At 37.0% G+C, this 23,139-nt stretch overlaps 1 protein-coding gene across 3 annotated transcripts in view; it reads right to left on the bottom strand.

Moving 5' to 3' along the window:
• Positions 1–23,139, bottom strand: part of LOC110622498 (5'-nucleotidase domain-containing protein DDB_G0275467) — a 54,806-nt gene that overhangs the window by 9,888 nt on the left and 21,779 nt on the right. Inside the window, exons 9-12 of one of the 3 annotated variants that reach the window (XM_021767009.2) lie at positions 21,908–22,031; positions 9,789–9,878; positions 3,014–3,058; positions 403–723 (exon numbers count right to left, since the gene is read on the bottom strand). In XM_021767009.2, coding sequence (XP_021622701.1) covers positions 403–723; positions 3,014–3,058; positions 9,789–9,878; positions 21,908–22,031 — 580 coding nt within the window. The remainder of the gene's footprint in view (positions 1–402; positions 724–3,013; positions 3,059–9,788; positions 9,879–21,907; positions 22,032–23,139) is intronic. The other 2 variants (XM_021767010.2, XM_043959844.1) reach the window with 2 other exon arrangements.

A 23,139-nucleotide genomic window follows, 5' to 3' on the forward strand; every position in this document is an offset into this window, starting at 1 on the left:
TTTGAGTGACAATATAGCTCAGAGGAGGAAGGTTAATTAAAATGGAGAAGTGTGCCTAATTTTAAATGTACTCATAAAATTTTCGTTATCACTGCAATTTAATTAGCAATGTATATTGAAATGTGGTAGTGGATGTTAGGCAACAAATAGACAAGTCCATATAGTAAGTTTAACAAATATGAAATACTATGTTATGTCATTTAGATTAAAATAAAAAAGGGCCTAGGAATCAAAATCAGATGGGATATTCATTTTCTTCATGTATGGTTGAATGAGAACACAAAAATGGGAATCCATCATTCCTCCTTACCACCTAGCAATCACGTTGAATTCTAACTGTAATCGAAATTATCATTTATTCAGGAAAAGAATTGATTTTTCTCAAGGAACAGAGAGACATACCTTTACGTGATGTGGCATTATCTTGATATCAAAGGGTACATGGAGCCATGCTTCAGGTGAGTAGAGCAAAAAGTTCTCAGGCTTGCTGGTATAGACATCAGCGTACTGATGGATGTGATAGGCAAAAGCAGATTCTTGACCTGTGTCAGTGAGGAAAGTGGCTCCAAATGACTTGTTAAACATTTTTTTCATCTCCTGTCGTGTCTTCTGCCTCTCCTCATTTAGCTCCTCTAAAAGCAACCGATACAATTCGCTTCTCCTATCATTAGCTACAGTTGAATACAATTTGCCAAGCAGCTCGTGTATGATATGAAGTTTCGCCTGCAACAGAAGAATAGACCAAAAATATTAAAGGATTAAAATATGTCCAAACAAATAACTTCCTTCCAGCCTAGAAATTTCAAGAAGCGAGGCAATCAAATTCAAATGACAAATTGCACACACGAGTTATCAACAATTTCAAGGGCTTTCAGAATCTTTTGTGGATTGGTCTATTAGCAGCCATCAAGACAATACACTGACTGTTAGAAGTACGTGTCCTAGACCCATTAGTTTAGTAATAATAATTTGACATAATCTTACATCACCAGCACTAATAATATATTTTTTAATTAATTAAAAATTATTTAAATAATTAAATATAATCTATTATCCATTACCTTTAGATAATCATTTCATTCTGAAGAAAACTTAATTCCACTGGATATGTGAAGATAGAGGAGCAACTATAAGATTTATTTACCAAGGTATTAAATGGGCCTAAAATAGAATATCTTTGTAACAAGCTCCGCATTATAAACATCTATGCTCCATCTTGAAAGGGAGCATTAGAGTATGAACATAATATGTAAATAATTAATAGACAACAAAATCATAGGGCAAATTGATTAGCTAACTGATCGAAGGAGGATTTATAAAAGATTGATTAATTACCACAATAAACACTCTTATTCAATAGAAAATACACACAATTTTCCTACAATTCTGATTTATTACAACAATCAAACTCAGTATGATACTGAAACAGCAAATATTTTGCCCCTGTGACTGTGGAACATAACTTCAAAAATGTGTATCATCCCAGGAAATTAACAAGTCAACCCTTTTGAGAATCTATCAAAAGGCAGGTGAAGGAAAAAAAAAAAAAAAAAAAAAAAAGAACAATGACAACAACTGAGAAATTGAATTCAGATGAAAGTCTCAACAATTAACATGATGTGGATATCTCAAACTTTGAGCCATATAAAAGAATAGCCCCCATCTCTCAACGTACATTTGTTATTTTGGTACTGTTATGAGCACTATCATGAACAGCTATTAGGATGAAATATCTTCATTTTTGTCTACAGTAAGATATTAGGCTACATATATACCCAGTAGAAACTTATATTAACTAAATTAAATGATTAAATAATTTGCTAGCTCTCTTTCATCCATTTTGTTTCTCTTCAATGTCTTTAGATTTTGGAAAAATTACTATTTAGTCCCTATGCTATGGAAAACTCACTAGTTAGTTCATCGTTTTTTGAAAAATGCATTAAAACATGCATGACATTTTAAAAAATCTATTAGTTAATCACTCCGTTAATTTTATCGTTAAGTATTTTACCACTTAATTCCTATGATTTTGAAAATCTTATTTATTGGTCCCTCAAATGTTTAAAAGTTTACTAATTAGTCACTCCGTATTAGAGGCATTTTAGACTTTTTTACAATACTTAACGGCTAAAACTAACAGAAGGACTAACTAGTAGACTTATGTTAAATTTGGGCCAGGTCTAACTCACCACGAACGCTAGCTCAAGGGGGAGGAGTGTCTATGGCCCATATAAAGGGCACATTACCCCTTTCCACAACCGATGTGGAATTCAACACACACCCTTAACGCTCAGAATTTTTACTGGTGCGTGGCACATTTATGGGGCGCCCAACATCGGATGGGGAGGCTCTGATACCATGTTAAATTTGGGCCAGACCTAACTCACCCCGAAAGCTAGCTCAAGAGGGAGGAGTGCCTATAGCCCATATAAGAGGCACATTACCCCTTTCCACAACCGATGTGGGATTCAACATTTTAATGCATTTTTCAAAACCGATGGACCAATTAGTGAGTTTCTTCATACTACAAAGACTGAAAAGTAATTTTTCCTTAGATTTTTGTCTCTTATCCCTTCCTCTTCTTTATTGTTGTTAAATTTGGGCCAGCCCTAACTCACCCCAAAAGTTAGCTCAAGGGGAGGAGTGCCTATGGTCCATATAAGGGGCACATTACCCCTTTCCACAACCGATGTGGGATTCAACACACTCCCTCACGCCCAGAATTTTACTGGTGCGTGACATATTTATAGAAGGCCCAACATCAAATGGGGAGACTCTGATACCATGTTAAATTTGGGTCAGGCCTAACTCACTCCAAAAGCTAGGTCAAGGAAGAGGAGTGTCTATAGCCCATATAAGGGGTACATTACCCCTTTTCACAACCAATGTGGGATTCAACAATATAACTATTTTATGTTGGAAAGATGAACCCTCAAGCTAAAGTCATAAGGAAACAAAGAAAACAACACATTGGCAATGACTAGTATCAAGAAAGCCGAATAAAAGGACATACCTGTTCAAAACGATAACTGTCATCATTTTGTATACGTATTTCACTCTGCATTAATATATGTCAGACTAAGACAACTTAATAAGCTTAAATTTAAATTTGCTTTAAATATGACAGTTGGCTAGTGCAAAGGAGAAATTGAGAAAGAGAAAATATGTGAGAAAAACACACAGAAATAAACAAAAGAAAAGAACAAGACATCACAACCATATGCATCACATTTATAGACTCTAATTATAGTGATTTAGCACTTGTTTTTGCTCATCACTTTCAGCCTTTAACGTATTCATTACATCTAGAATCAATACCAGAGTGAAACCAGTGTTGTTTTCTAATTCCGATCAAGTTTTTTTCCCCTATTGCTTAATGGGGTTTTGGTGCCTATTTTACACCCCAGTTGATTCTTGCATTTTCCTCTATATGGTGAATTTAAACATCTTCGGCATTATCTATTTTTTTATATTATTACTTGAATGTGGAGTTCTCTCATATATCAAGTAGGCCTAAGCATCTGGAAAATATCCACAAGCAATATCCACAAGCAATTCATAGTACAAATTTTTCTCTCAAATCTAACTAATAGTTTTATATGAATAACTCCATAATTTTGTATGTTCTATATTTCCAACAAAATTTTAGCAAGAAATGAATGATGGACATGAAGGTTCTGACCCCACTGCTTATTGCGTTGTTCTTTACGCAGCAAGAAACATTAAACATAATACACCTCAGGTGGTAGAAATTAGGGAAAAGACTTATAAACAGGATAACTGAATGAGTAGCACATTATCACCTTTAAGACTAGATATGCAAGGAATGAAAAATATCAATCCGTCATTAGTCACCCATCTCACACATGGTTGGGCTGCCATAAGATTATGCAGCCTATTTTCACATTCCTGTGTTTGGAAACTAAGAAAATAAGAGGAAAGAAGATAGAGAATGAAGGGAAGAAGAAGAACCAGAGAGAGAGAAGGGAAGAAGAAGAACCAGAGAGAGAATCAAAGAGAACGAAATGAAATGAAGGAAAATAGTTTGTGATTATTTAACTCTGATTACAAATCTCATCTGTTACAACTATATACTTCTGACCTCTTAACTGTCAAGCTACAACTAATACTACCTCTAATTGTATCAAACTGTTTCCTATCATTCCCATAATTTTCCCACATCAATAAATATGTCATAGACATCAAATTCTTTTTAGGGTTACTTTTATCTATCATCCCTAAATTTAGGTGGTTATATCAATATTGTCCCTCAACTTTGATTTATATGATAAATCAACCAAACTTTAATTTCATTATCATTAAAAATACTTATGACCTATCACTAGTATGTAAATTAACTTATGATTCAATTTCAGTCACCTTCTCTATACTTAGATGGATCTATCACTATCATCTGTCAACTTCAATTTATATCGCAGAAACTTCTAAACTTGAAGATAGTAAATTTTTTTTTTTTTTTGCCTTTGAAATTCTTCTAAAGATATTCATAATAAATAAGGATTAAATCCCTACCAAGTCAGAATGAGAGGAAAGGGGAGAGAAATAGAAGAAAGGGGAGAAATGCAGAGTAGAGAGAATTAGAGAGAGAGAGAGAGAGAGATAGAAGAAAGAAAGATTGATTGACATTGATAATTCATGGAATAGTTCCCCATTAGTTACATTAGCTGTTATTTGTACAGCTTTTAGGTCTCCAAAATAATTGTTCCCGGCACTCCATTCTCTAACTAATTCCTAGCTAATTCTACTATCTTCTGTACTACCCTTTTATTACAATTTCAACCCTCAACACCTTCTATTTATTTTCTAACACACTCTATTCTCCTTATCATAACATTCTCCACTTCTTAAAATCATTCTTGTCCCCAAAAATGAATAATGGAAACTGCCATCCTACAGTAAAATTGTTACTCCATATCCAGAAAATGACCAACAAATGCAGTAGAAAATAACAACTATCAAAATGTCGAATCTTTTTTTTTTTTTTTTTGGGGGGGGGGGGGGGGAGGGGGGTTCATTTTCTACACATACGAGATAAATTTCTTTCTTTGCCTTCTTGATATTTCCAATTCCACCTCCATGGAAATTAAGAATTCACAGGAATAGAATCCACCCACCTTCCAATTTGGCTGAAGATATGTTGCAAAGAGTTGCTCTTGCCTAAATTGCTCCTTTATCACAATACTCCAAAAAATAATCTTCGCTTCACTAGCCTCCCCAATCTTGAGAATAATAACTCCACTAGAGAGCCTTGACAACCCTTCTTGTGTTTTCTCCTTGTCGACTGATGTATATAATGTTGTGTTTAGTAGAACAGTAGCTTCTTTTCCTCCATCAGCCTTGGATGTTTTGCCCACAAGATTATTGTCTTGTAATATTTCTTCCATTAGTTTATTATCTCCACCACCATGCAAAATTGTTGTATCTTCAAGAAGGATAGTCTTCTTGGCATTGAAATCCTTTAGCTTCTCCTCTTGGATAGTTAATTCCAATTCACTGCCACTACTCCAAGAATCTTCAGATATGTGGATGCTAGATTTTAAAACTTGAATTGTCTCCAACATCTTACCCATTTGGTCTTTGAACCAACCTATCAAATCTTTCCATTTTCTGATCTAAGTACTCCAAATTTCCCAGCAATCTTTCTTGCCCTTGAATGCATCTATCAGTACATTCAAGCAATCCTTGCAGGCATTTTTGTTGCTATTAGGACAGTTAAGTAATAATAGTGCTTAAGGACTAGTTGGTTAGTTGTAGAAGTAAGAGTATAAATACTCTAAGGAGATGTACAGAATATTGATTCAAGAATTAATACAAAGATACTCCCATTCTCTCTATCAGTCTTCCTCTTTCTCCCTCTCAATCTTTCTTACTCTTCTTCTTCTTCCTTTGTTCTTCCTTCCCTTTCCCTTTTCTTGTATTTCCTTCTCCCTTTTCCTCTATTTCTTGATTGAGTTAGGCAGAGTCCTAACAATTAGCATCAGAGCAGGTCCACCATTTTCCATTTCTTCTTCCCATGGCCTCTGTCACTTCCATTTCTTCTTTCTGTAGTATTACTACTGAAATTAAAGACACTCATGGCAGAAAACCCCAAATTCCATAATCTTGAAGAGGAATTATGTTCTTTAAAGCGTAATTGTATAATTCCTTTTAGGGAAGGATTGAATGATTCAATAAAACTTAATGAAGCATGGAGAGCTTGTTGGAGAATTAAACACCTTTCTTTAAAGATTGGGAAGTGGACAACTTCTGACAAGCAAGACATGGAGGAAATCTTTGACTACTTGAGAGAAGTGGCAACAGAAATGGAAGAATTGTTAGAGCCTATTCAAGAACCTGATTTTAAGGAAAATGTTTCAGAATCTCTCAAGTATTCCAATGTTGGGAAGAAAGGCCAAGAACTTGTAATCCATAAAAGTTTTCAACCTTCATCTAGGGGCAACAATCGGAAATTGAGAATTAATGAGAATTCTCAAATTGAAGATGGTAATTCCAATTTTCTTAGCTTTGAACTCATTTCCAAGATTCATCGCAAGAGCAGTTTTGTTCAAGGGATTGCTATGCCTGAAATTGTTCAAAGGATTAATTGTTACGGTGAAGAAGATATAGGGTTTATAAAAGGTGTGGCTCTTATAGAAAGGTTCAAGTTTTATCGGTGTTTTGATTGTTTAATGGAATCTAAAGGTAATAGTATTCTCAAAGAAAATGAATTTGAGATGTGGAAAAGGCAAAGAATGAAAATGGATATATTCTTTCTTCAATAATGCCGTGGTGCACAACACATGTTTGCAGAAATGCCTTCAAGAGAACTTTATAACAGTTCATAAGGATTTTAATTCAAATGTTGGCTCCACAGTTATATGCTCTCACTACCCAACACTAATGAATCAGTTGAAGAAAATTGTGCAAGTTTGTATGGAATTAGCAATAGTGAATTCTATGTACTTATTGATCTTAATAATTGTCTCCACTTGTGATTGGTATAACAACTAGATATATAGATCCTCAACAAGTTGTGAGCATCTGCAGCTTCATCCTTGAGGACAAGGATGTTCTCAAAGAGGAGGGAAATGTTAGGACTATTAAGTAAAGGGACTAGCTAGTAGTTGTTGAATTGTATTGTAGAAATAAGAGTATAAATACTCTAAGGAGATGTTTAAAGAAAATGTTTCAGAATCTCTCGAGTATTCTGATGTTGGGAAGAAAGGCCAAGAACCCGTAATCCATAAAAGTTTTCAACCTTCATCGAGGGGCAACAATCGGAAATTGAGAATTAATGAGAATTCTCAAATTGAAGATGGTAATTCCAATTTTCTTAGCTTTGAACCCACTTCCAAGATTCATCACAAGAGCAACAGTTTTGTTCAAAGGACTGCTATGCCTGAAATTGTTCAAAGGATTAATTGTTACAGTGAAGAAGATACATGGTTTATAAAAGGTGTGGCTCTTATAGGAAGGTTTAAGTTTATGGGTGCTTTGATTATTTAATGGAATCAAAAGGTAATAGTATTCTCAAAGAAAATGGATTTGAGATGTGGAGAAGGCAAAGAATGAAAATGGATATATTCTTTTTCCAATAATGTCATGGTGCACAACACATATTTGTGGAAATGCCTTCAAGAGAACTTTATAATAATTCAGAAGGATTTTACTTCAAATGTTGGGTCCACAGTTATATGCTCTCACTAACACCAATGAATCAGTTGAAGAAAATCGTGCAAATTTGTATGGAATTAGCAATAGTAAATTCTATGTACTTCTTGATCTTAGTAATTGTCTCCACTTGTGATTGGTATAACAACTAGATATATAGATCCTCAATAAGTTATGAGCGTTGTGAACATCTGCAGGTTCATCCTTGAGGACAAGGATGTTCTCAAAGAGGAGGGAAATGTTAGGACTATTAAGTAAAAGGACTAGCTGGTAGTTGTTGAATTGTATTGCAGAAATAAGAGTATAAATACTCCAAGGAGATGTACAAAATACTCATTCAAGAATTAATACAAAGATACTCTCATTCTCTCCATCAGTCTTTCTCCTTCTCCCTCTCAATCTTTCTTACTCTTCTTCTTCTTCTTCCTCTGTTCTCCCTTCCCTCTCCCCTTTCTTCTATTTCCTTCTCCCATTTCCTCTATTTCTTGATTGAGTTAGGCTGAGTCCTAACAGTTGCCAAGGTTGTAGTCCCATGGTTTATTGTACAAGGCTGAAAGATGAGAAATTCTAACAATAGAAATTCTGCAATTGATGATATGAACTGATAAAAGGAAGAGAAATTTGTTTTTGAATCTTGATAGATGTATGAGGAAGAGTAGTGGAAGAGAAACAGAAATGAAAGAAAGAATCAGAGAAGATTGAAGAATAAAGAGAAACAGAGGGAATATGAGAAATAGAGAGAATTTGATGGGAAAATGAATAGAATCTTGATATTTCTTGGATTTCCAAGAAATTCAAGAAAAAGAGATGAGGAATTACAAGTAGAAGAGTAGAAGAAATTTGGATTTTAAGAAAAAGAAGATGAAAAACCCTGAATTTGGAGCCTTTGAATCACAGGCTCTAATACGAATTGTTAAGGATTGAATTCCTAACAAGTCAAAAATGGAAGAAAGGGGAGAAATGCAGAGCGAAGAGAATTAGAGAGAGTGAGAGAGACAGAAGAAAGAAAGATTTATTAATATTGACAATTCTTGAAATAGTTCCCCATTAGTTACAATAGTTTATACAGCTTTCAGATCTCTAAAATAACTATTCCCGCCACTCCACTCTCTAACTAACCTAGCTAATTCTATTATCTTCTATACTACCCTTTTGTTACAATTTCAACCCTCAACACCTATTTATTTTCTAACATCCTTTATTCTCCTTATCGAAACAGATAACCAAAAGACACACTTGTTTGCATTTATAGCTACAAAGGAGGCCATCTTGAATACATTATTTAAATATGCTTTCATCAATGATCACCAAAGGTGAGACAAGAGAAAAAGGATGGGTACATAAACCTTATTGAGAGAGAGAGAACTCAGCCCTAACCCTTTCACAACCATGATAACCTCTGTGACAAAGCCTACAATAGACAAGACAAAAAATCATAATGCCTCCAACACAGCAGGTAAGCCTATGAAACGCTTATCTAAACCTCGTAAAAAAAATTCACCAAGTGTCTGCAAAACATTGATGGGTAAACTTGCTATAATAAGTAGAAATCCTAAAGTAATTACTTATTATATAAATCCCAAGTAAATGGCAAAAGTTCTCAACTAGCTAGGAATTTGACTACTATAAATCCTAAAGGACAAAGAAAGAAAAGTCAACAACACAAGTCCTTGGAGGAATAAGAATTGACTTCAACAAATTTAAACCCTAAAGGAAATAGGAAAATAGAAGATCTAGACAGTCTTTCCTAAAGGACAAAGGAAAAGGAATAGCCAGTAATCTGAACTCCTAAAAGAACATATTATGCAGACTGCTAAGATTTATGGGCTAATTCACCATCTGTCGGAGAGTCTGCTCTAACAAGCCTTCAGCCACTTGTTCTACGTCAGTTTTCAGACCCCAATTGGCAATATCAAGTTATCAACCTTTAAAACATTTGTATAAAACCATAAGCAAAGCCTGATAAATATGTTCCCAGTCCAACCTTCTTCTCAAAAAGCAACTCCATGGTTATATGAAAGCTACAGAAGTACTAATTGGGCCTAAATTTCAAGGTTCCAAATGATTGCCTCAAGCAGTTTAAACTAAATTTAAAAAGAATAAGGAAGAAGACATACTTCTAGTTCATGGATGATGGCTGCAGTGCGCCACCCGGCCTTTGAAGGCCCCCTCAGATCACTAAATAGGTGATCACCAAAATATATCACCTACAAAGAAACAAACAGAACATATAATTATTCCCTACTAAACAAAATTTTATCATCAGTCATTAAAGATAATAAAATTTGATTGTTTAACCAACTATGGTAACTTGATTTTATTAGCTTAAGTTTCAGCTGTATTGCTGCCTACTTTACAGACTTCATTTCCAGTATATTTATTTTCCTATCATTTCTACCCTTTATTGTAGAAAGAAGCATAAATGTTTTGCCTTTTCACTTTTATTATTTTACAGCGAAAGAAAATCCTTCATTAGCTGTGTAAGTTCACAATCTAAAACATATAATGATGACAAAAAAACGTCCTATTATCAGCCAAATGAACAGTTTCTTATTTGCCTAAAATTGCAGTAAACATTGTCTTTTATTTTATTAAAATAATGCATTTTTTTCACCCTTATTAAGTTCCCTCACATGTGCTCTCCATAGAACAAGATCACCAAAGACAGACCAACATATGATAATTGTTGGATTTGATGAGATTCTATGCTCCAACTTAAGGGGAAGTGTCATGGAAAGTCAAAATTTACATTTCATATATTCCTATTCAGTTGTATAGTGTAATTTTAGAGATTTGCTAGAGTAATTTTAGGGATGTTTGTATGGATATGTAAAACAATAAAGATGTAACCTATGCGCCCTTTCCCTTCTTGTCCCCTCTTTCCTTCCTTTCTTTTTCTTCTTCTTATTCTTAAATCTCAACATGGTGTCAAAGCCCCAAAATTCTGGTTTCTTTGTTTTCTTCTGCCTTTCCTTCTGCCTTGGTGGATCTTTGTTTTTGGCGCTTTTTTTATCATTGATTTAATATGCTGTTTTTCATTAGTTCAGGTTAGGATGCAACCCTAACAGATTCAAGAATTAGAAAGAAGAGAGGAGTAGTCAACAGGGAAGAAAGAGATAGAAAGAGAGAGAGAAAGAAAGAAGAACAGGAAGTATAGGTTTGAGAAAGAGAGAGTAATTGTATTCATGAATCTGGAATGAGAGTAGCTGGATCTCCCCACAGGAATTTATACACTTCTTAGTGGCTAAAGTCAACAAAAACAGCTATAAGTAGTTATAACAGAAGGAACTATTCTTTCTGCCTATTCTCAGCTATTAACTGCTTGAGATCTTTCTAGAATTCTTCCTTCTCTTCCTGAAGTATGTGACAGTTTCCTTCCTTATTTTTATGCTTCCCTGTTAAGGAACACCAAAATCTTAGGTCATCACTCAAGGGTCACTATCATGTCTCACTGCTCCCTCCAGGAGAAAGTGCAGTTGCCAGCAAGCCTTCCTCCGGAATCCAACCACCAGAGGACCAACACATAAGCCTCAAGCGCCAGATCTATGTTGCAACCCATTTGGTTCCTTTCAAAGGATGTTTTTCTTTGCAGCTTTGCTATCCTGTTTCCAGAGCTACTATGATTGTTGTAAGGATTGTGGATAGTTTTGAGAGCATTTTGGGGGACTCAAAGCCAAGTCTTATAGCATCCTATTTGTGCAACCCAGTAAGTTGCTTTGCCTTAGTGAAGGTGCCTTCAGAGTGAGGTATTGTGAATGCATTTGTGCAACCAAATGATTTGCTTTGTATTTTGGTACCTTCCTGGAGGTGTTTCTGAATTTGGAAATTAGTTGCACCCTTAAAATTTTGAATCATTGAACATAGAGTGTTGTAACACTACTATCACATTTTTATTTATAATATAAAACTCCCTAAACTTTAATTTAATAAACATAAAAGCCCCTCTAACCTCTTATACACTTTTTAGGTATTTTATTGGTGTAAAATTATTTTTTAACAGAGAAAAGGTGAAGTTATTCGACCTAGACCCACCTCTCATTTTCTCTCCTCTCTTCTTTTCCTTCATCCGCATGCATGCTTACCATTTCTTCTCTCTTCTCTCTTCTTTTTCTTCATCCTCCCCCCTCTCACCCATTTAAGATTCTTACTCATAACCAATGAAGCCTCAAAGCACTCAAAAAAACTTGAGAGACTACCACATGTAAAATGGTTGAATTATAGAAAATGAAGTAGAATAAGGTTCCCAGGCACTTCCTAGACAAGCTTTACCAATTCCAGTGATTTCACAGTTTTTGAACACAAAGCCACTGTTTTCTTCTGCCTCTTTCTTCTTTTGGGCAGCAGGATGAAGAAAAAGAAGAGAGAGAAGAGAGAAAATCTGGGATGGAGTTTTTAATTTACTTAAGGGTAGAAAGGTAATTTTATTTTATTTTTATTTTAAAAATAATTTTACACCATTAAAATACCTAGAAACCGGTTATGAAAGGTTAGAAAGGTTTCTATGTTACTCAAATTAAAGTTTAGGAAGTTTTATATTACAAATTAAAGTTCAAGAATAGTAGTGGTGCAATACCTTAGTTCAGGGAAGAGGAGTGAAATTTAGTTGTCTGTCTTATAGTTCATGTTGACTTATTTAACTAATCCTAACTGATTCTAGAGATTTGATTTGATCTAATTAGGATCCTTAATTATCTCTGTAATTATTATTTGATTATTTACTTCCTGTTTAGATATGATTCTCTGTGTATAAATAGTCATGTAGACCAATTGTAAAGATCAAGAGTGAAATACAAAAATACTCAAAATTTTTCCAAAATTCTTCATGGTATCAGAGCCTTTTCCTGATTTTTTGGGTCCAAATTCAATTTTTCATTTTTAGGGTTTCAAAACCCTAGATCTACCAATTTTGGTACTAACCCATCTAGGAGCCTCTTTTTCTCTCACCGCCGGCACCAGGAGAACCGCCAGACTGCCGCCGGCCGATCGACCAGCTCCGACGCCGGAAAAGCCTGCGGGTGAGGCTCACGCGCCACCCCTTCCCAGCGCGTGACCCGTCGCTTCCCGGCGCGTGACCCATCATCTGTCACTGCTTTGCTGCTCCAATCACTCCAGCGACGATTCCGATCATCTTTCCGACCTTCCCGTGCTGCTACCCGGTCTTTTTGGTGAATCGATTGGGCTCTCTTGTGTGTACAACCTTGGATACTTCCTATTCTGTCACAGTTTATAAACCTTTACCATGACAGAAGGTAAAAGGGTGTCAATGACAGAAGGTAAAAGGGTGTCAATAGCAGAAGGTAAAAGAGTCTCGATTCCTAACTCTGATTCCTCATTCTTTAGTGCCACATCTGACTTTGTAAAGTCAGGTAATGCTTCATCTCTTCATAATATTCCATGGATTATCGATTCTGGTGCGAATAGACACATGACAGGTTCTTCTAAAGGTTTTCTCAATTATTTTCCCTCCCTAACCAAAGATAGTGTCAAAATTGCTGATGGCTCCCTTACTCCCATATCCGGAACAGGTTCTGTTATTTGCACATCCAATATTAAATTATCATCTGTCCTCCATGTTCCCCACTTTCCTGTCAACCTTTTATCTGTTAGTGCTATCACCAATGCCCTTAATTGTAAAATTGAATTCTTTCCTGATCATTGTGTTATTCAGGATCTTCACACAGGAAAGAGGATTGGCAATGGTAGACTGCATGATGGCTTATATATGTTGGAGGGTGATCCAGGTTCTTCGATATCTCAAGCCTGTTTTGGAGAAAATAAGGATGTCAATCAAGAAATAATACAGTGGCACAGACGGTTGGGGCATCCATCATTCTTTGCCTTAGAAAAACTTTATCCTAATTTGTTTGCTAGAACTCAGTTTGATTCTCTATTTTGTGATGCTTGTGAGTATGCTAAACACACTAGAACATCCTATCCTTTGAGTCATAATAAAAGTCAAATTCCTTTTGCGACTATTCATTCTGATGTTTGGGGGCCTACTCAAACTGTCTTCTTGTCTGGTAATCGATGGTTTGTCACCTTTATTGATTGTTGTACTCGAATGACTTGGGTCTATTTAATTAAAGCTAAAAGTGATGTCTTTTCTTGTTTTCAATCCTTTCATAAGATGGTTTGTACTCAATTTGATACTAAGGTGAAAATTTTGAGAACTGACAATGGAAGAGAATACATGGATAGTAGCTTTTCTGCTTATTTGGAGAGTAATGGGATAATACACCAGACTAGATGTCCTTATACTAGTGCTCAAAATGGCGTTGCTGAGAGGAAAAATAGGCATCTATTGGAGGTAGCTCGATCTCTTATGTTCACCATGAATCTACCCAAAGCATATTGGGGAGATGCAATTCTTGCATCTGCTTATCTTATCAATAGAATGCCTCTCAAGACCCTTGACTTTATGAGTCCTTTGGCGGTTCTACAAGGGAAGAATTCATATGTTGTTCCACCAAAAGTATTTGGTGTGTTTGCTTTGTCCATACTAGGACGGCAGGAAAACTGGATCCCAAGGCCCTTAAATGTGTGTTTGTTGGGTATTCTCCAACACAGAAAGGATACAAGTGTTATCATCCTCCCTCTAGGAAATACTTCGTTAGTATGGATGTTACCTTCCGAGAAACTGAACCCTACTTCAGCACCACCCACTCACCTCTTCAGGGGGAGAATAATGAGCAAGAAGAGGTAATCCCGAATTCTGTGATTCTGAATGATATGGTTCAACTAGAAAGTTTGAGTTCTAGTAGACAGGGGGAGATGTCCAATCAGGGAGAGAGAACTGGTCGTTTGGACAAGCCAGATTTGAGAAGGTATTCAAGGAGAGACAAGGCAGAAGAAGCCATTATGCAGTCTACTCAGAGTCAAGAATCTTCTCCTGGTGAGTTACCCAGTCATGAATCTTCTTCTGATGAGTTACCCACAACTCTTTCTTCTGGTGAGTTACCCACAACTCTTGAATGTTTCAATGACTTAGATAAACCTATTGCACAAAGAAAAGGGGTCAGATCTTGCACTAAACACCCTATTTCTAACTTTGTTTCTTATGAATCTTTATCTCCTTCCTATAGAGCCTTTGCCTTGTCTATTTCCTCTACGTCTATTCCACAGGATTGGAAGAAAGCTCTTGCAGATCCTAAATGGAAGAAAGCAATGATTGAAGAGATGAAAGCATTGGCTAAAAATGAGACTTGGGAGCTTGTCACTCTCCCACCTAAGAAGAAACTCGTTGGCTGTAAATGGGTGTTCATAGTGAAACACAAAGCTGATGGCACAATTGAACGGTTTAAGGCCAGATTGGTTGCTAAAGGATTCACCCAAACCTATGGAGTGGATTACCAAGAGACATTTGCCCCAGTTGCAAAAATGAACTCAATCAAAGTTTTGTTATCTTGTGCAGCCAACTTGGACTGGGACTTGCAACAGTTTGATGTGAAGAATGCTTTCCTCCATGGAGATTTAGAGGAAGAAGTGTTCATGGAAATTCCTCCTGGGTTCGCTGATGAGAAGACACAAGGAAAGGTGTGCAGGTTAAAAAAGGCTTTGTATGGGCTAAAACAATCTCCCAGAGCTTGGTTTGACAGGTTTAGCAGAGCCATGATGTCCTTTGGTTACCAACAAAGCAATGCTGATCACACTCTGTTTATCAAACATCATAAGGGTAAGATCACCCTTCTTATTGTGTATGTTGATGATATAGTGGTGACAGGTGATGACAAGGAGGAAATGGCTCAACTAAAGAGGTTGTTGGCCCAGGAATTTGAAATCAAAGATCTGGGAAAACTGCAATATTTTCTAGGTATCGAGGTGGCTAGATCAGAAAAAGGAATTTTCATCTCCCAAAGAAAGTACATTCTGGATCTTTTGGAAGAAACTGGTATGATGGGGTGTAAACCAGCAGAATCTCCCATTGAAAGTAATCACAAGCTGAAAGCAGGAACTGGTGAGTCCGTGGATATTGGAAGATATCAGAGATTGGTAGGAAGGTTGATTTATCTCTCACACACTCGACCGGATATAGCCTATGCTGTTAGCTTAGTCAGCCAATTACTTCGCATCTTGAGATACCTAAAGTCTGCGCCAGGGAAAGGGCTTCTTTACTCCAAACATGGTCATCTCCGAATTGAAACTTTTACAGATGCAGATTGGGCAGGATCTCTCGATGACAGGAGATCCACCTCTGGCTACTGCACAGTTGTGGGGGGGAACCTTGTCACCTGGAGGAGCAAAAAACAAAGTTTTGTTGCTCGGTCAAGTGCGGAAGCAGAATACAAAGCAATGGACCAAGGAGTATGTTGATGGAAATTCCTCCATGGAGATTTAGAGGAAGAAGTGTTCATGGAAATTCCTCCTGGGTTCGCTGATGAGAAGACACAAGGAAAGGTGTGCAGGTTAAAAAAGACTTTGTATGGGCTAAAACAATCTCCCAGAGCTTGGTTTGACAGGTTTAGCAGAGCCATGATGTCCTTTGGTTACCAACAAAGCAATGCTGATCACACTCTGTTTATCAAACATCATAAGGGTAAGATCACCCTTCTTATTGTGTATGTTGATGATATAGTGGTGACAGGTGATGACAAGGAGGAAATGGCTCAACTAAAGAGGTTGTTGGCCCAGGAATTTGAAATCAAAGATCTGGGAAAACTGCAATATTTTCTAGGTATCGAGGTGGCTAGATCAGAAAATGGAATTTTCATCTCCCAAAGAAAGTACATTCTGGATCTTTTGGAAGAAACTGGTATGATGGGGTGTAAACCAGCAGAATCTCCCATTGAAAGTAATCACAAGCTGAAAGCAGGAACTGGTGAGTCCGTGGATATTGGAAGATATCAGAGATTGGTAGGAAGGTTGATTTATCTCTCACACACTCGACCGGATATAGCCTATGCTGTTAGCTTAGTCAGCCAATTACTTCGCATCTTGAGATACCTAAAGTCTGCGCCAGGGAAAGGGCTTCTTTACTCCAAACATGGTCTTCTCCGAATTGAAACTTTTACAGATGCAGATTGGGCAGGATCTCTCGATGACAGGAGATCCACCTCTGGCTACTGCACAGTTGTGGGGGGGAACCTTGTCACCTGGAGGAGCAAAAAACAAAGTGTTGTTGCTCGGTCAAGTGCGGAAGCAGAATACAGAGCAATGGCCCAAGGAGTATGTTGATGGAAATTCCTCCATGGAGATTTAGAGGAAGAAGTGTTCATGGAAATTCCTCCTGGGTTCGCTGATGAGAAGACACAAGGAAAGGTGTGCAGGTTAAAAAAGGCTTTGTATGGGCTAAAACAATCTCCCAGAGCTTGGTTTGACAGGTTTAGCAGAGCCATGATGTCCTTTGGTTACCAACAAAGCAATGCTGATCACACTCTGTTTATCAAACATCATAAGGGTAAGATCACCCTTCTTATTGTGTATGTTGATGATATAGTGGTGACAGGTGATGACAAGGAGGAAATGGCTCAACTAAAGAGGTTGTTGGCCCAGGAATTTGAAATCAAAGATCTGGGAAAACTGCAATATTTTCTAGGTATCGAGGTGGCTAGATCAGAAAAAGGAATTTTCATCTCCCAAAGAAAGTACATTCTGGATCTTTTGGAAGAAACTGGTATGATGGGGTGTAAACCAGCAGAATCTCCCATTGAAAGTAATCACAAGCTGAAAGCAGGAACTGGTGAGTCCGTGGATATTGGAAGATATCAGAGATTGGTAGGAAGGTTGATTTATCTCTCACACACTCGACCGGATATAGCCTATGCTGTTAGCTTAGTCAGCCAATTACTTCGCATCTTGAGATACCTAAAGTCTGCGCCAGGGAAAGGGCTTCTTTACTCCAAACATGGTCATCTCCGAATTGAAACTTTTACAGATGCAGATTGGGCAGGATCTCTCGATGACAGGAGATCCACCTCTGGCTACTGCACAGTTGTGGGGGGGAACCTTGTCACCTGAAGGAGCAAAAAACAAAGTGTTGTTGCTCGGTCAAGTGCGGAAGCAGAATACAGAGCAATGGCCCAAGGAGTATGTTGATGGAAATTCCTCCATGGAGATTTAGAGGAAGAAGTGTTCATGGAAATTCCTCCTGGGTTCGCTGATGAGAAGACACAAGGAAAGGTGTGCAGGTTAAAAAAGGCTTTGTATGGGCTAAAACAATCTCCCAGAGCTTGGTTTGACAGGTTTAGCAGAGCCATGATGTCCTTTGGTTACCAACAAAGCAATGCTGATCACACTCTGTTTATCAAACATCATAAGGGTAAGATCACCCTTCTTATTGTGTATGTTGATGATATAGTGGTGACAGGTGATGACAAGGAGGAAATGGCTCAACTAAAGAGGTTGTTGGCCCAGGAATTTGAAATCAAAGATCTGGGAAAACTGCAATATTTTCTAGGTATCGAGGTGGCTAGATCAGAAAAAGGAATTTTCATCTCCCAAAGAAAGTACATTCTGGATCTTTTGGAAGAAACTGGTATGATGGGGTGTAAACCAGCAGAATCTCCCATTGAAAGTAATCACAAGCTGAAAGCAGGAACTGGTGAGTCCGTGGATATTGGAAGATATCAGAGATTGGTAGGAAGGTTGATTTATCTCTCACACACTCGACCGGATATAGCCTATGCTGTTAGCTTAGTCAGCCAATTACTTCGCATCTTGAGATACCTAAAGTCTGCGCCAGGGAAAGGGCTTCTTTACTCCAAACATGGTCATCTCCGAATTGAAACTTTTACAGATGCAGATTGGGCAGGATCTCTCGATGACAGGAGATCCACCTCTGGCTACTGCACAGTTGTGGGGGGGAACCTTGTCACCTGGAGGAGCAAAAAACAAAGTTTTGTTGCTCGGTCAAGTGCGGAAGCAGAATACAGAGCAATGGCCCAAGGAGTATGTTGATGGAAATTCCTCCATGGAGATTTAGAGGAAGAAGTGTTCATGGAAATTCCTCCTGGGTTCGCTGATGAGAAGACACAAGGAAAGGTGTGCAGGTTAAAAAAGGCTTTGTATGGGCTAAAACAATCTCCCAGAGCTTGGTTTGACAGGTTTAGCAGAGCCATGATGTCCTTTGGTTACCAACAAAGCAATGCTGATCACACTCTGTTTATCAAACATCATAAGGGTAAGATCACCCTTCTTATTGTGTATGTTGATGATATAGTGGTGACAGGTGATGACAAGGAGGAAATGGCTCCACTAAAGAGGTTGTTGGCCCAGGAATTTGAAATCAAAGATCTGGGAAAACTGCAATATTTTCTAGGTATCGAGGTGGCTAGATCAGAAAAAGGAATTTTCATCTCCCAAAGAAAGTACATTCTGGATCTTTTGGAAGAAACTGGTATGATGGGGTGTAAACCAGCAGAATCTCCCATTGAAAGTAATCACAAGCTGAAAGCAGGAACTGGTGAGTCCGTGGATATTGGAAGATATCAGAGATTGGTAGGAAGGTTGATTTATCTCTCACACACTCGACCGGATATAGCCTATGCTGTTAGCTTAGTCAGCCAATTACTTCGCATCTTGAGATACCTAAAGTCTGCACCAGGGAAAGGGCTTCTTTACTCCAAACATGGTCATCTCCGAATTGAAACTTTTACAGATGCAGATTGGGCAGGATCTCTCGATGACAGGAGATCCACCTCTGGCTACTGCACAGTTGTGGGGGGGAACCTTGTCACCTGGAGGAGCAAAAAACAAAGTTTTGTTGCTCGGTCAAGTGCGGAAGCAGAATACAGAGCAATGGCCCAAGGAGTATGTTGATGGAAATTCCTCCATGGAGATTTAGAGGAAGAAGTGTTCATGGAAATTCCTCCTGGGTTCGCTGATGAGAAGACACAAGGAAAGGTGTGCAGGTTAAAAAAGGCTTTGTATGGGCTAAAACAATCTCCCAGAGCTTGGTTTGACAGGTTTAGCAGAGCCATGATGTCCTTTGGTTACCAACAAAGCAATGCTGATCACACTCTGTTTATCAAACATCATAAGGGTAAGATCACCCTTCTTATTGTGTATGTTGATGATATAGTGGTGACAGGTGATGACAAGGAGGAAATGGCTCAACTAAAGAGGTTGTTGGCCCAGGAATTTGAAATCAAAGATCTGGGAAAACTGCAATATTTTCTAGGTATCGAGGTGGCTAGATCAGAAAAAGGAATTTTCATCTCCCAAAGAAAGTACATTCTGGATCTTTTGGAAGAAACTGGTATGATGGGGTGTAAACCAGCAGAATCTCCCATTGAAAGTAATCACAAGCTGAAAGCAGGAACTGGTGAGTCCGTGGATATTGGAAGATATCAGAGATTGGTAGGAAGGTTGATTTATCTCTCACACACTCGACCGGATATAGCCTATGCTGTTAGCTTAGTCAGCCAATTACTTCGCATCTTGAGATACCTAAAGTCTGCGCCAGGGAAAGGGCTTCTTTACTCCAAACATGGTCTTCTCCGAATTGAAACTTTTACAGATGCAGATTGGGCAGGATCTCTCGATGACAGGAGATCCACCTCTGGCTACTGCACAGTTGTGGGGGGGAACCTTGTCACCTGGAGGAGCAAAAAATAAAGTTTTGTTGCTCGGTCAAGTGCGGAAGCAGAATACAGAGCAATGGCCCAAGGAGTATGTGAACTCTTATGGTTACAGAAGTTATTGGAAGAGTTGAGATTGTCTGAGAGAGACAAGATAACTTTGTATTGTGACAATAAAGCTGCTATAAGTATAGCACAAAATCCAGTCCAACATGACCGAACCAAGCACATTGAAATTGATCAGCACTTCATTAAAAAAAAATTAACAGACGGTGTCTTGAGCCTAGTTCATGTGACTTCTACGGGGCAACTTGCGGATGTGTTTACTAAAGGGCTTAACAACAAGATCTACCATAATCTGATTTGCAAGTTGGGCATGTGTGACATCTTTGCACCAACTTGAGGGGGAGTGTTGACTTATTTAACTAATCCTAACTGATTCTAGAGATTTGATTTGATCTAATTAGGATCCTTAATTATCTCTGTAATTATTATTTGATTATTTACTTCCTGTTTAGATATGATTCTCTGTGTATAAATAGTCATGTAGACCAATTGTAAAGATCAAGAGTGAAATACAAAAATACTCAAAATTTTCCCAAAATTCTTCAGTTCACAATTTCTCAAATAGTGTTACGCAAGAGTTATTGGCTCCAATAATAATATCATCAAGGGGAAATGTCGGAATTGATGAGATTCTATACTCCAAGTTAAGAGGGAGAGTTCTGGAATGTCTATGTTTATATTTCATGTATTCCTATTTAGTTATTAAGCATAATTTTGGAAATTTGCTAGAGTAATTTTAGGGATGTTTACAAATAAATATGTAATCTTCTATTTTACAGATGTGAGATGTGTAGAGAAATAAATATGAAACTTGCATGTTCTTTCCCTTCTATTCCTCTCTTTCCTTATCTTTCCTGTTTTTCTTATTCTTAAATCTTAACAATAATCAATCAAAAAAGATAAAGCTGTAGAAACAATAATTCTAGACCCTCAAACTAAAACTTATATAGTTTTAGCATAGGTCAACTATATTATGAAACTAATTAAAAATAATAAAAAATAAATAATATGTTAAGCTGTCATCGAAATATTAGATGGTTCAAGATTTTCCAACAAAATAGATAGAGAAAGGCAATAGGAACAGAAGAAACTTAGACAAAGCTGAATATAAGTCATTCAAAAGCATAGACGATAAACAAACAAAAAGTAAGATACAAACCGCAATGGAAGACATTATTCTCTTACCTAAATCAAGAAGGCAATCGAAAATATGTGATCTGACGTTATTGAGATAACATATGAAACACAAGAGGGTTTTAACTTTTACAAAGGAAAATTTTGTAAAATGACATTTGTTCTTACAAAAAAAATGTTTGTAGAAATAGAACTAGTTGGCTTGAATATAAGGAGCATCAGCTACAAAAGCAAATAAATAAAAGTTGAGTGACAAAGATGGTATTGACACGTGCATTGTAGACTAGAAAATGCACCAATAAGAAGGATACGCAAATTTAAGTTGTAGCCGGTGATGAGAAAGGACTTTGCGGCCATAGTGCAATGCTAAATTGGTGGAATGAAAGAAATAGATATATATATATAATCAAATTAAATACTTTGGGATTAAGACTTACTTGTTGAGTATTTATCATGTTTGCACTTATCCTAAAATGGAAATATAAAATAAAATAAAATAGACTAAATAAAATACAATGCACCTCAGGGCCATTCCACTTGGTAATTTGTAGGAAGGATTTGAGACATCCATGATAGTAAATTCGTCCAGGTAGAAACTTATCCACCTTTGTAAAGGCTAAGGTGTCTCTCTCTGTATCATAACAACTACAATGAAATTCCAATGTTAATTAACAAACTACTTGTTAGTATAGCATATAATGCCTCATAAGGCAAAGGTGAAACTATGTACAAAAAGGACATTCAGTAAGAAGAATGAAGAGGCAAAATGAAGGATTAAATTTCATTTTAGCTTGATAAGTCTTTACACTAAGCAAAATCAGAAACTTGATAAGGACCATTAGAAACAATCCAATTTCTTTCACATTTCAATTTTAGCAAAATGTGGCAATAAATACCTCTTCTTTTGAATGGAGGGCAATAATTTAGCTACATAAATTATTGCTTCAATAAAGATAATTCACCCATCTCTCTTCATTCTTGTAGTTAGTTTTTTGCGCTATTTTTTTATACATATCAAGGCTTGATGGAAGAAAAAAGTCACCAACATTAGCACTTCTTCAATTCTATCATCACTTTTGAATTTCATCAAATTGATACATGCATGAATGAACTAAAGGCAATGAAATGATTTGCAGCAACTAATTGGATAGAGAATATTGTGATTCGCAAATTGGTTTGACATGGCAATTTACTTAAAAGTTCAAAATGCATCGTTTCACTTTAATAGCACTTTTGTTCACAGGTGAACTTGACCAACCTCTCTGTTTCCACTTTACACCTCTAGCTTGTTTCTCACTCTTATCAACTTCCTTATTCTTCCTTGAAAATTCTCAACAAAAACAATCAGTGGTCAATAAGCATTTTCAAAACCCTCATTTATTGAATATTAATAAAAAAATTAAAAAAAAAAAGTTGTTGCCACTCTCTCTCTCCCCCCCGAATCAAAAAAATAAACTAAAAAGTGAGCCTCCACTTCAAAACTAACACTTCCACAACATTTAAGTAAAGATATCAGGAACATGTCCAACCACAACACGTACAACTCTAGAATGCTTTTTATTGAGATTTGAGATGTGTGCTACTTCCAAGAGGCCAATAGCTTGGCTCTTACTGGTGGTGCTCCCCCTCCCTTCACCTGTTTGTTGATTATTATATTATCAACTCTTCTAACTTTATTATGGTTGCCTACAGTCTTATAAGTATTATGTAATTGTCAATCTTTATTGGCATGCCCATTAGGGCAGCGCTAGCA

This window comes from Manihot esculenta, chromosome 9 (assembly GCF_001659605.2).
Source record: "Manihot esculenta cultivar AM560-2 chromosome 9, M.esculenta_v8, whole genome shotgun sequence".
In the NCBI taxonomy this organism is placed as follows: Eukaryota; Viridiplantae; Streptophyta; class Magnoliopsida; order Malpighiales; family Euphorbiaceae; genus Manihot; species Manihot esculenta.